This window comes from Narcine bancroftii, chromosome 9, assembly GCF_036971445.1.
Source record: "Narcine bancroftii isolate sNarBan1 chromosome 9, sNarBan1.hap1, whole genome shotgun sequence".
Classification (NCBI taxonomy): domain Eukaryota; kingdom Metazoa; phylum Chordata; class Chondrichthyes; order Torpediniformes; family Narcinidae; genus Narcine; species Narcine bancroftii.
The window spans coordinates 116,626,348-116,640,548 of NC_091477.1; the positions used below are offsets into that span (position 1 = coordinate 116,626,348).

General features: G+C 39.9%; 1 protein-coding gene across 4 annotated transcripts in view; it reads right to left on the reverse strand.

Moving 5' to 3' along the window:
• Positions 1-293: 293 nt before the first annotated feature.
• The window catches only part of LOC138742690 (profilin-2-like), a 54,199-nt gene continuing 40,291 nt past the window's right edge, over positions 294-14,201 (reverse strand). For all 4 annotated transcript variants that reach the window (XM_069897427.1, XM_069897430.1, XM_069897429.1 and 1 more), the window contains exon 3: positions 294-596. In XM_069897427.1, coding sequence (XP_069753528.1) covers positions 499-596 — 98 coding nt within the window. In that variant the 3' untranslated portion in view covers positions 294-498. The remainder of the gene's footprint in view (positions 597-14,201) is intronic.

Here is a 14,201-nt window from a genome sequence, read left to right on the forward strand (position 1 = left end):
TTAGTAGTTGTGCTAAAGGTGCCAAAATAGGGGATTTACTTTCCATTACATCTACAATGTTATTACAATTAAGTGGTAAAGGAGCAAAGGGAATCAAATGGATAAATTAAGAAAATTTCTAACCAACTGCAGTCTGGTAGCACGGCCAATGCAACTGAGTGATGGCAAGGGTGAATGAGTTGCTAAGTGGATGGGGAGAGGCTGCTTCGTATCCAGAATTCCTCAGGTATGTAGCCATGGTAAATGCATTCTTGTTGACTACCCCTCCGTGGACACTTTCCTTTCCCATGACTACAACCAATGCTGGAGTGCATAAGGAAAAAAATGAAAATTTAATCTTGCCCCACCAATACAGGGATACAAAGGAGACATGGGCTCATACCCCCAAAACCCTGCATTGCTATTAAACTTTCCGTAACTTCAACAAGAGTAGGTGACTGCTAAAGGAAACTTTAATAGCAATTTTTTTTTAAACTACTGAATAGTAATCCTGGCCAACTAGAACCCAGAATCTCTCAAGTATTTTGCCATTGAGAATGCCTTCTTATTCAAGAGTCCTCCGTGGGTCCCTTCTTTTCCCATTACAAAGACCAAGACTGAAAGAAAAAGAAAAAGAAATATTAAAAGTCTGCAGAAAATGGACATCAGTATAATCAAATGCTTAGTGAATATGTCTAGCAAAAATAGTAAAAAGGCTCCATTCTGAAATTATATACAAAATCAACCAGAGAACACAAGCATAATCTTTAGTACAATGAGCTGCACAGAGCCAGCCCCACTTAAATTGTAATTTCAAATGATAAAACATTAACAATAATGCAAGACTAAATGACAAAGTGCACATGATCCAAAACTAGAACTCTCAGAACTGCACTGCATTCTTTTGTGCAAAGGATTGACTAATAACAATTAGCAGAAAGTTTGTTCACACGAAGCACTTCAAGGTCAAGAGGAAAGAGACTTGCCGATTCAAATGCATGAGTTATATCAAATATACATAAAATGCAGATATAATGACTGTCATGTTCAATACCAAGCCCAGTTTGGATTGCAAATGGTGATGGTTAGAGGCACTTTTACATGTACAACATAAAGCCAGGTCAGCAAGCTACATACACACACACACACACACACACACACACACACACACACACAAAGGTTTATGACTTTCCTTAAAAGCTTCAAATTTCAATGTTTACTAGAACTTCACATTTGCGTTAAAAGTTCACTTCAACTATATTAACACAATTTATTGCTAATGTGTCCCTTCATCACACTGCATACAACTTTGATTTCTTGACCAAAACAAAAAAAAACTAGCTCAGGTATGGCTCATGTTTCAGAAGCTATCAACATTCTCAACTACAATAGTGAGGCAACTTCAAGATAACTGAGAAATCATTGCAAAGCAGCTAACATGCAAAGCCCTTTGCTTATTTGTAAACCCTACAACCCAGGATGTTTCTTTGCCCGCTCCGCTGCCAGTTTCCTGCACTTCAGCTGTCAGATTTTTGTCTGGTTATACCACCCAAAGTATTTCAGGAGATTTACAGCTCAAGGGGGCCACGTGCAAGTCATTATTCAACCAAATACCACAAAAACAAAGTGAACATTCAGGTCAACTATTACGATACTCTGTGCCAAGTGCTCATGTACCCTTTTAAAGGGAAGTCCATTCGTTTCACTGAAAACATTTTTAAAGACAGCTGCAATTTGAAACACAAGGTTAATTGATGTTCACTTCTAGACTATTTTGGAAATGGACTCGAATGAGATATACTTTCTCGTCTGGAATAGTAACAGAGAGAAAGCAATCCCATTATCTAAAATAAGTACTAATGACCAATTCACAAATTTAAATATTCTTAGGAGAGGAAAATATTTTTTGCACCAAATGGGATACCAGCACAGACAAAATATGGCTTTAGAATGGACAAATGATTAAAGACCACCATTTGATTCCTTTTTGCAGTCTCAAAGTCCAGGATAATGTGCTTCCATTTATTTTGGACCTGAAGACTCATCTTCTGTCTCAGTTATCATAGGTGAAGCCCAGCAAAATTTACGGAGCGGATACAAGTAGAATCTTGAAACCCTCAAAAATCAGGAGTTGACTTGTACGGCAGATACAAAAATGAGACCTAAACTAAAAAAAAACTGCTCAATGTACATTCAGCATACAAGATGACCCCTGAAACACCAAAAAAAGAACCCAACCTACAACAAATTGTCATGCTCCAGTATATTGGAAGGAAATTTTTATTGGAAAAACATCAGCATCTGAGAAAAGACTTCACAAGCACATCCAGAGTCTCACTGTTTGCATCATCATCCAGTTTGTATCTAATGAGTCAGCTTCTGTTTTGTCATTTTGCTGGAGGCTCCACGTTAACAACCATCTTCTGGCAACACCCAACAGCTCAGTCAACTTGTATTTTCGGGGGGTGGGGGTCAACTTATAGACTCAATAATAATAAAACCATGAAAATGAGGCTGAAGATCAACTTGTGTGACAAAATACCCAGTAGCATGTTCTGAGGTTCATTGGTTTCTGATTTATTCTCCTCAGTGTGAACAGTCATGGCCAAGGACTCCTGTATTAGGGTTTATGTTGCATTCCGTCAATTGCCCCCTCTCCCGACCATGATTCTTTGAGCCAAGCATTTTCTATTGGGAGATTTTGTTTTGCCATAGCAGAGATTTAATATTTTTTAAAAATCAAAATAATGAAGCAATTATGGGAAAAGGCATGATTAGTAACTTTCCTTCTGTACCCTTCACCTCATTAAACCCAAGGGGACATGCAAAAGCAATGATCAAAGACAAAACCAACAGGCAATGTCTGCTTACATATGAATATTTTGCTGATGTTAGAATGTTAGACGAGATAACACCTATATTTAATCAAAATTCTATATACAAGCCCTATTTGGAATCCATGGATTTTTTTTTCAACAATTATTTCTACACCGGCTCAAGAGAATTCACCTCGACTAGCTTCATCTGGAACTCTCAAGGAACTGTCTCAATTGAATTCATTGTGTTTCATTTCAACATGCTTTGATTATATTTTTTCATGGAAACAGAGGAGGGTCATCATGGTCAGCACAGATACTGGTCAAGGTCCACAAATCCAGGTTCAATCCTGTCCTCAAGCCAAAGTTCTAAGGGAGCAGGATAAACTAGACGCTAAGATGCTTCAACTGATGGGACACAATTAAAAAATTTGGGGGGTGGGGATGTTGGTGGCAAGTGTCATTTACTACCACTAATGCCTGGGAACTTTTTGCAGAGGGTTGGGAATCTCGCTGTGGAGGCAGGATCATTCAAATTTAAAGATAAATTTGAAAGATGGGGGAAGTAATGGAACGATTAGGCCTGGTGTAAAATTAGCCAAGATTGTTCTGAATAACAAGGTAGGCCAAGGGGGTGGGGGAGGGACTAAGTGATCTGCACTGCTATTTTCCTACGATTCTACATTCCCCCATATGCTCTGGTGTTCTTTCACATCCCAAAGGTATGATGAGCTGTAGGTAAATTGGCTACTGTAAGTTATTCCCAACTCAAGTCATTGGAAGATTCAGGGAATTGTTGGGCACGAGTGGCTAGATTACAGGAAGGTAGAAAAATGGAAGTGCCTTGTATGCTTGAAGGGTTAGCATAGGATAGGAAAAGCCTCCTATCATACAGATAGAAATGTAATTAAAAGTTCAAGAGCAAGTCTATTCTATAAGCAACATGTATATCAATAGATGCAAATAGCATTTATTGCACTAAATATGTCAACAACCAGCACATCATCTGGTTCCTGCTCACTGGGTTCAATGATAAATGTAGTACAGGTTGAATACCCCTTATCCGAAGATCCGAAAAGCAAAATGACCACAAACCGATTTTTTTTTAAAGCACCGACATGTCGTCACAAGTGGAAAAATCAGTGCCCACTGAGTTGGTGTGGGTGGAAGTCAGAAATAGGAAGGGAGTTGTCGCTGTGCTGGAGGTAGTCTATAGGCCCCCAAATAGCCTTCAGGACACCGAGCAGATAAGCAGGCAGATTTGGGGATTGCATGGGAAATACAGGGTTGTAGTTATGAGTAATTTCAACTTCCCTAATATTGATTGGCACCTACCGACTTGAAAAGGGATAGATGGGGCTGAATTTGTCAAGTGTGTACAAGAAGGATTCCTGACATAGTATGCTGTCTGGCCCACTGGAGGAGAGGCCATATTAGATTGAACAGGCCTGTGTGCTGGACAACATGAAGATTAAGGAAGTAGAAGTGTTGGATCTTCTTAAAAGTATCAAAATTGATAAGTCCCTAGGGCCAGACGCAATATAGCCCAGGCTGCTATGGGGACTGAGGAAAGAGATAGCTGGGGCAGTAGCGATGATCTTTGAATCCTCTTTGGCCGCAGAGGAGGTGCTGAAGGATTGGAGAATGACAAATGTAGTCCCCTTGTTTAAAAAAAAAGAAAATAGGGAGAATCCGGTGAATTTTCGACCGGTGAGTCTTACATCAGTGGTGTGCAAACCTATGAAGATGATTCTTAAGGATATGATCTATGAGCAATGAAGTAAAGTCTACTCAAGGATAGTCAGCACGGCTTTGTGAAGGTTGTGCATTACAAATCTAATTTAATTTTTTGAGGAGGTAACAAAAGAAACTGATAAGGGTAGAGCAGTAGATACGGTCTGCATAGATTTTAGCAAGGCATACGACAAGGTCCTGCAAGAGAGAGATGACGAGGAGGCACGAAATCAGTGGAACCTTAGCTGTGCAGATAAAAAACCGGCTTGTAGGAAGAAAGCAGAGAGTGGTAGCGGAAGGAAAGTATTTTGCCTGTAGATCGGTGACTAGTGGAGTGCCGCAAGGATCTGTTCAGGGACCCCTGCTCTTTGGGGTTTTTATAAACGACCTGGATGACAAGGCAAAGGAGTGGTAAGCTTGCAGATGACACCAAGGTTAGGAGTTGTGGATGAAGATTGTCAAAGTTTACAAGAGGATATAGAAAGATGGGCAGAAAAGTGGCAGATGGATTTGAATCTGGATAAATGTGAAGTGATGCATTTTGAAAGGACAAACCAGAAGGCTGAGTACAGGGTTAATGGTCAGTTACTAAGATGAACAGAGGAACCTTGGGGTTCAAATCCATATATCCCTCAAGGTTGCCAAGATAGTTAAGAAGGCCTACGAGATGCCTCAAATCATTAATAGAGGGATTGAATTCAGGAGTAGAGAGATCATGTTGCAACTCTACAAATCTCTGGTGAGACCACACTTGGAGTATTGTGTTCTGATCTGGTCACCTCATTGTAGGAAGGATGTGGAAGAGGGTGAAAAGGAAATTTACCAGGATGTTCCCTGGATTGGGAAACAAGTCTTATAAGGCAAGGCTACCAGGGTCTCTGGAGCGTAGAAGGGTGAGAGGAGACATGATAGAGGTTCTCAAGATTATGAAAGGCATAGATAGTGTGGACAGCCAGCATTGTGCCCTTGAGCAGAATCAGCAAACACGAGAGAGGGTGAGGGAGGGACACACACACACAGAGTTATGGGTGCCTGGAATGCCTTGCCGGGGTGGGGGCATTTAAGGGACTATTGACGGACACATGGACGAAAGGGAGGTTTTAGTACTTTTTTTTTTAAATTAGCAGAATATATAGGTCAGCACCACATCAAAGGCCAAAGGGCCTATACTGTACTGTTCTATGTTCTATGCAAATTCAAGCATCCAGCTAAAAGGAAAATAAATTTATTAAAATCAATAAGAATAAAATTACAGGTAAAAGAAAAATGCGGCTGCACGTGCTGTCTTCAGCAGAGTGAATTCAAGTAAAGCATCCAGCCCAGACGAAGTACCTGGCCAAATATTAAAAAAATCTGTGCTAACCAACTTACCAATGTATTCAGAGATATCTTCAATATTTCACTCCAGCAGGTGTGGTACCCATCTGTTTCAAACAGGCGTCAATCGTACCGGTTGGCCAAGAAGAGCATAGCAACCTGCCTTAATAAGTATCGGCCAGTGCCACTTACATCAACAGTGATGAAGTGTTTTGAAAGTCTGGTCCTGAAGCACTTCAGCTCCTGTTTGAGTGGTGACATGGATATGCCTATCATAGCAACAGGTGCCATCTCACTGGCTCTACACAAAGCCCTGGAACACCTGGCAGTAAAGATGCATTAATCAGGATCGGCATTTAACACCATCATCCCCTCAAAACTGATCAGCAAACTCCAAGACCTGGTACTCAACACCCCACTGTTTAACTAGATCATGGATTTCCTCACCTCCAGACCGACATCGCCACAATCTCCATCAGTACCAGAACACCATAGGGCTGCATTCTTAGCCCCCTTCTCTACTCACTTTACACCCAAGAATGAAAAAACACACAAATGCTGGAGAAACTCAGCAGGTCAAACAATGCCTTTATGTAGCAAAGGTAAAGATACATCAGCAACATTTCGGGCTTGAGCTCTTCTGTGTGGCTCAGTACAACAATACCACCACCTACAAAATTGCTGACAACAGCCCTTTAGCGGATTGTATAAAGGTGAAGAGTCAACATACAGGAGGGAGATTGAAAACTTGGCTGAATAGTGGACAAACGCCTTTAAACACCTTTTACACTCAATGTAAACAAAACTGAGGAGCTAATTGTTGACTTCGGGAAGGGAAAGCCACAGGTATGCAATCTAGTGATTGTTGAGGGATCAGAGTTGGAGAGGGTGAACAAATTTAAATCCTTGGGAGTCGCCATCTCGGAGGTTCTCTCCTGGACCCAACACACTAATAACATCATGAAGAAAGCACATCAGTGCCCCAACTTCTTCAGGAGTTTGTGGGGGTTTGGTATGACACCAGAAACCTTAGCAAATTTCTAGAGGTGTGGTGGAAAGTGCGCTGACTGGCTGAATCATGGTCTGGTGTGGGGACACCCATACCCTAAAGTGTACAGCCCTGCAAAAAAAAAAGCGAACAGGGTCCAGGACATCACAGGCAAAACCCTCCCCACTATCAAGAACATCTACAGGGAACGCTGCCGTCAGAGCAGCAGAATCATCAAGGATCTATACCACCGAGGAGTCACGTGATGGAGTAGTGGCCGGACGGTGAACTCCAGCCCTCTCCAGAAAAGTCGGGAAAAACAAGAGAAAACACAAAGGCACAGAAATAAAAGTTACAGAAAAGTGAGTATAAAGGTGGAAAGAAGATGGCGACAAAAAAAGAAAAATCGAAAGCAACGGCAAGAAGAGAGGAAGAGAAGACAAAGGAGGAAAAAGGTGAAGGCCTTACCTGTCCGAAGAGGCCCGCTGCGGAGAGAGAAACCCGCTCCCTCAGGTCGGTAAATAATGGACTACAAAAATGGCTCGCTGAGCCGAGTAAAAGTGCGCGATGCGAATGAAAAAAAACACACCGACGGGAGGGGGGACCAGCTGGGGAGTCGATCTCCACAGCCGGCAACGACAGCTGCAGAACACCTGCAGCAAGAAGAGACCACAGAAGACAATAGAAACAAGAAAGAAGAGGAGGAAAGGGCAACAAAGAAACAACAGATGGTCAACCCAGAGGAAGAAGAGGAAGAGTATGGTGAAATAGAAGAAGAAAAGAAAGGCAAGGTAAAGGATATACTTGCTCTTATTAAAGGATACATGGAGTCATTTAAAGAATGGCAAACACAGGAATTTAAGGATTTAAGAAAAAGAATAAACAACACAGAAGAGAAAATGAATAAAATGGAGATGACCTTAACAGAAATGGGAAAAAAAATGGACAAGATGGAAGAGCGGGCAGTAGCAGCAGAAATGGAGGTAGAAGACTTAAAAAAGAAATTGGAGAAATCTAATAAAAAAACTAAAGAGACACAAGAACTACTAGCTCAAAAAATAGATACAATGGAAAACCATAACAGAAGAAATAACATAAAGATAGTGGGCCTTAAGGAAGATGAAGAAGGCAAGAATATGAGGGAGTTTATAAAAGAGTGGATCCCTAAGACCCTAGGATGTCCAGAACTACAGCATGAAATGGAAATAGAAAGGGCACATAGAGTATTGGCCTCTAAACCACAACCACAACAAAAACCAAGATCTATTGTAGTAAAATTCCTAAGATATACTACAAGAGAAAAGGTACTGGAGAAGACAATGGAAAAAGTAAGAGAGGGCAACAAACCACTGGAGTATAAAGGGCAAAAAATCTTCATTTATCCAGATATAAGTTTTGAACTCCTAAAGAAGAGAAAAGAGTTCAATACAGCAAAGGCAATTTTATGGAAGAAAGGGTATAAATTTATACTAAAGCATCCAGCGGTATTGAAAATATTTATTCCAGGACAACAAAACAGACTATTCTCGGATCCAGAAGAAGCACGAAAATTTGCAGAACAATTACAAAAATAGACTGAGGGAGGAAGACGGGTAATGAGAGATAAAATGATCACGATTGATATGAATGTGGGTAAAGACAAAAATAGACTGAGGGATGAAGACGGGTAATGAGAGTAAAAATGATCACGATTGATATGTAGGCGGGTAAAGAGGTATAAGAGTGAATAGAGACAATGAGCATACATGAATGTATCTGTACTTAGAGGAAAATATAGATAGTATAGACAAGAATTAATAAGGGAAGGTAATGGAATAGAGAGAATAAGGAGGGAATTAAAAGAGTGACCTTTGTGACATATGAAAAGTGAAATCTTTTCTGGGGGAGGCGGGGTGGGGGGAAATAGCGGTCACTGCAAAATCAGTTGACGCTTGCGAGTGGATTCGCAAATCCAAATGGAGAGGGGAGATGTGGTTGTCCAACAAGGGATAAAAGACAACTCAGGAGGTGAAGGGGAGATTGGGGATAAATAAGATAGAAATAGGAGAATAAGGAAAATGTTAGATGTTGTAGGAATGTTGTCTTATAAAGAGTTGAAAATAAGAAAACAGAAATGGAAAAGGAGGAAAGGTAATGATGGAAAAACGGAAAGAGAAGATAAACAAAATATAAAAGGGCTACGCTGAACTATATGTCTTTAAATATTGATGGAATACATAACCAAATTAAAAGGAAGAAACTACCAAATTTAAATGAATAAATGTATTCCATTAGAAAAAATAACATATTGGTTAAGAAATAATATTGAAATATTCGAACAAGTATAGGAGCCTTACATTAAATACAATAGCGAAAACCTACCAGGGACAAACATTACCTAAGTTGATGGAAGGAGAAGGAAAGAAAAGAATGGACTCAGTAGAATTTCTGGTGTAATTTTGTTGAATGACAACATTGTCTGACTGGCTTAATGCAACCTAGATTGTATACCTAAAATGGATGAGAGGGGGGGGGGGGTGGGGGGGTGGTTTGGGAGGAAAGGGGTGGGGGAGAAAAAGTCACTGTATATGTGTGAAAAAGAAATAGTGTATATCATGGCTAATGTGATTTATGGTGTGAAAAATAAAAAAAATTAAAAAAAAAAAGATTAAAATACCTTTAGATCTGATAGTATCTATTGGGCAGTTTGCAATCTCTGAAAGGTTTGGGATTAGAAAAATTTCAACTTACTTTTGTATATTTAGCATTACTTGTAGTGAAAAAATGTATTGTTAGTATGTGGAAAGATACAAATATAATTGATATTAATAGATGGCATAATGAGATGACATATTGTTTAATAATGGAAAAAATTACATATGTTTCACGTGATAACTATAGCTTTTTTATTAGTAAGTGGTTGTTATATTCAGAATATTTACATTTTGATTTACGTTGATTAGATTTTAATATGTATGTTTAATTTTTCTTTAATATTTTTTTTCCTTTCTTTATGACTCTCTTTAGGAGAGCTGGCTGAAGGGGGGAGGGTTTTTTTTTCATTTTTTCTTTTCTTTTTCTATAAAATATAACGTTCATGTTTTTGGTTTATTGTTGTATATGTTATTTACTATCTGTATTTTGAACGAATAAATAAAGTTTTATATAAAAAAAAAGATCTATACCACCCAGAACACACTCTGCTCCCACTGGGAAAGAGGTCTAGGTGCCACAAGACTCGCACCACCAGGTTCAAGGAATAGCTGCTCCCCCTCCACCAGACTCCTCAACCACAAACTCAATGAGGACTCATGCAATTTAATGATTTTTAAAAATTTCTATATTGCAGTTTGCTTACGTTCGTTATTGGTTTACATTCTTTATTTGTTTACATATTCACGCTGTGTAGATTTTTTTGCACAACCAATAAGTGGTAATTCTCCGGGGTGGTATATGATGTAATGGATGTAGTGACAATAAATCTGAAATCTAAAATGTTCTCAATCTAAATTTTTGGAGATGATCACAAGATGAAGGAACAAACGTAGGACATTCGGCTCCACAAATCCAACCCGAGCTAAACTGTTTTCACATCTAGTTCCAAATTCCAGCTTTTTCACCTTATCCCTGACTAATTAGATACCGATCAATCGCCCCCTTAAATCCCACCAATGATTAGGTATCCACAGCTGGATGAGACAACAAATTCTCCAAATCCTTGGCCTGCTGGCTAAAATAATTTGTCCATCTCTGTTTTAAATGGGTACCTTCTAATTCTAAGACTGTGCCCTCTTGTCCTGGATTCATCCACCAAGGGAAATACTTTATTCCCATCTACTCTCTCCAATGCTTTCAGCACTCAAAATGCTTCTCTGAGATCCCCTCATTCTTCTATACAGTCCTACAGCTGCTAAATGATCCTTATACGTTAGCCCTTGAATTCCAGGAATCATCCTGATAAATCTCTGGACTCTCTCCAACATTATCACATCCCTCCAAATAAGGTCTCACCAGTGGCCCACGGAGCCTCATCAACACCTCTTTACCCTTGTACAGTATTCCTCTTGAAATGAATGCCAACATAGCATTCACTTTCTTTACTGCCAATCTGACGTGGTGGTTAACCTTTAGGTTATTCTGCACAAGGACCCCCAAGTCCCTCTGCACTTCTGAATTTTGAATTTTATCCCATCCAAATAATAATCTGCCTGTTTATTTCCTCTTCCAAAATGTCCATCCGTACATTTCTCAACATTGCATCTCATCTGTCGTTTCTTTGCCCACTCTCCCAAGCTGTTCAAGTCTCTCTGCAAACTTTTGGTTTCTTCAACACTTCCTACTCCCCCACTCATCTAGGTGTCATCTGCAAACTTTGCCACAAAACCATTCAATCCATAATCTAAATCACTAATATACATTGTAAAAAGCGGCCCAACACCGACCTCTGCGGAATACCACGAGTAACCGGCAACCCACCAGAACAGGGTCCCTTTATTCCCACCCTTTGCTTTATGCCCATCAGCCAATGCTCCACCCAATCTAATATCTTTGCAGTAATTCCATGGGGTTTCATCTAATTAAGCAACCGCTTACACACCACCTTATCGAAAGCCTTTTGAAAATCCAAATAAACAACATCCACAGCCTCTCCCTTGTCCATCTTACTTGAGATTTCCTCAAAAAAAAATTCCAATAGGTTGGTCAGGCAAGATCTTCCCTTCATGAAACCATGCTGACTTGGACCTGTCATGCCATGCACCTCAAGATATTTCATAACCTCGTCCTTGAGGGTTGACTCCAATAACTTTCCAGCTACTGTCGTCAACATAACAGGCCTATAATTTTGTTTTTTCTGCTTCCCTCCTTTCTTAAACAATCTTAAGATTTCTTAAAGATGAGAGCAAATATTTAGCCAGTGGAGTGCCCCGGTCATGCTTTGCTCGTGGCAGTTGTTTGAACAAGGTTGTGTGAAACAGCAATGGCGTTGTTCACGATGAAAAGCTGGTTGATCTCCTTGGTGCTGGGGTGACTTTCAAAGAGTCCTGTTATCCCTGCTTAGTAAGAGTCAACCAAGTGAGAGGTTTTATCTGTAAACAGGGAGGGGGTGTTAACAATCTATGTTATTGTTAGTCTTTTGGGCGTCTCACTGGAGGGGGAGGAACCTACAGATGAGGTGATGGTTAAACATATTCAAAGAATGTGACTGAAAATGAAGTAAATTGCTTTAAAGTTATTCATCCAAGTGAAGTTTGTTCAGTTTAAGTACAGTCTAATATTTTGTCTTTAAAACTGTTTATTCTTAACGCAGGTGCATTAGTCAGGCATTGTAAAGACCAAGTCTCAAGCAACCAGAAGACAAACTATCCAGCACCTACCAATCCTCATTGGTGTCAGATACCAGGGGTTTTACTGTACATGACTATGTAACATGCTAAAGTAATAAGAGTGGAACGGAAATGACATCTAATAAGAAAATATATGAGTTTGATAATCCAACATATTAGGCAGCAAAGTTGTATTGCGGAGTGCCAAGTCTCACAGGAGAATTTAATTAGTTACAACTCCAAAATTTAGTTGGTCAAATGACAACTTTTCGATTACAGGACAAGAATAGTGAATTGATGAAGCTACGGGTTTCTGGAATATGTCACTGGCAGAAGCATCCAGCAAATTTGATTGCGAGATATTGTAACAATTGATTGAGCAACGTGAATATGACAAAATAATTGTTCAGTAAAACATTGGATTTGGAAATTTGACATTTCACAAGTTCATTACTCAAATACTATTCACAAATTTTTATTTTACAAAAAAGTTAACCATGGCTCATTTTAGCAAAGCGAACCCCCCCATCTCCCCACATACTTTCTTCGCTCGTTCTGCAGATTTCTAGCTTGAACCATTGAGACGTGCAAGACAAAGCCATTGGGTTTTTACAGAGAAAGGTAGCGACGATCAATAGCCCCTTTCATACCTGCGTCCCACTAAATTGGCAGTTCAGTGTCCTAGGATAGAAATGGGGGTTTGGCTTTTCACACTTGACTATTTCTAACTGGGACACAGCTTTTTCACACTTGCAAGGATGCATCCCTGGGGTTAGGACTGTGCTACCTTCTACCGGTGATGTCATTAAACATGGAGTGAAATCCTGATCAAGGTATTATGATCTTATATTTGAACAAAATTAATCACGCCTGATTATAACAAAATTAAGCTTTATGTACAGCACAGTATGAGCCCTTCAGCCCGTTGTTGTTGTGACGACCTATATAAACCTTTATAAGGGTTGTGGGAAAGTGCTCGCAATAAATAGCAATAGCGGACAATTTTTAAACAGGGTTGGAAAATTGATAACGCTATAGCGCTCATTTTCTATAGCGTGGGTGCTCGTAGCACTAACGCACACAATCTGTATAGCGTGGAAAAGTTGGTAGCACTATTGCGTAAAATTTATAAATACTGTGGGGGAAAGCGATGGTGGACCTGCCCTCCCAGAATTCTACGAAGTAGAATGCCCAGCTGCATGCATGGAGGATTCATGGAGGGGTTTCTCTGCCAAATGGCATTCTGGGAAGTCAGGTCCACCATTGTTTTATCCCCATGGTCTTTATAAATTGTGTGCTATAGCGCTACCAATTTTCCCACACTGTTTAAAAATTGTCCGCTATTGCTATTTATTTCTTCTCTCCCCCCGCTGTGACTTTCCAACGGCAAAGTTTATATCTTTATTTTAATCTTTTCTTCCTTCACGTTCCTGCAAGCATGCAAAAACTTGGGACATAATCCCACAATGCAATTACCCATTTCACACTTGCCTGATTGCAACGCCAGCATCAAGGCCATCAATCCCCAGCATGAAATGATGTCATCTGACGCCGATGTTGAGCTGATTTTGCTTTCACACCAGACACTAAAGGCAAACTGGCAGTTAATTTCTGGGATCACTTGCAAGTGTGAAAGGGGCTATACTACGAACGCTTTCAAAATCTTTTTACACCGAGGGAATGTAACCTTCACAAGGAACCTCATGCACAATGGATTTAAACTAAGGAAACAATTTTGGAATACAAAAGGATTTCACTCATTTTGTAACTCTAAATCAACTATTCTCAATAGGGGCCATACAATCCAGTCCCCCTGAGGGCCACAGCACATTTAAGGGGGGGGGGGGGGGGGGGGGAAACCACAGAGTGAAATTATAAAGTTTTTAAAATATTTTTTAAAAGTAGCCAGTGAAAGAGAAGTGCAGAAAAAACCAACTAACTTGATTGATTCACTCCTTTTTGGCGACCCATAAATTCTGAGCAGAGTCCTAAGGGGGCCACAGCCAAAAAAAGCATTAGAAATAGCTGCTCCAAATAATGCAAGCATAATACTGTCCACAAACT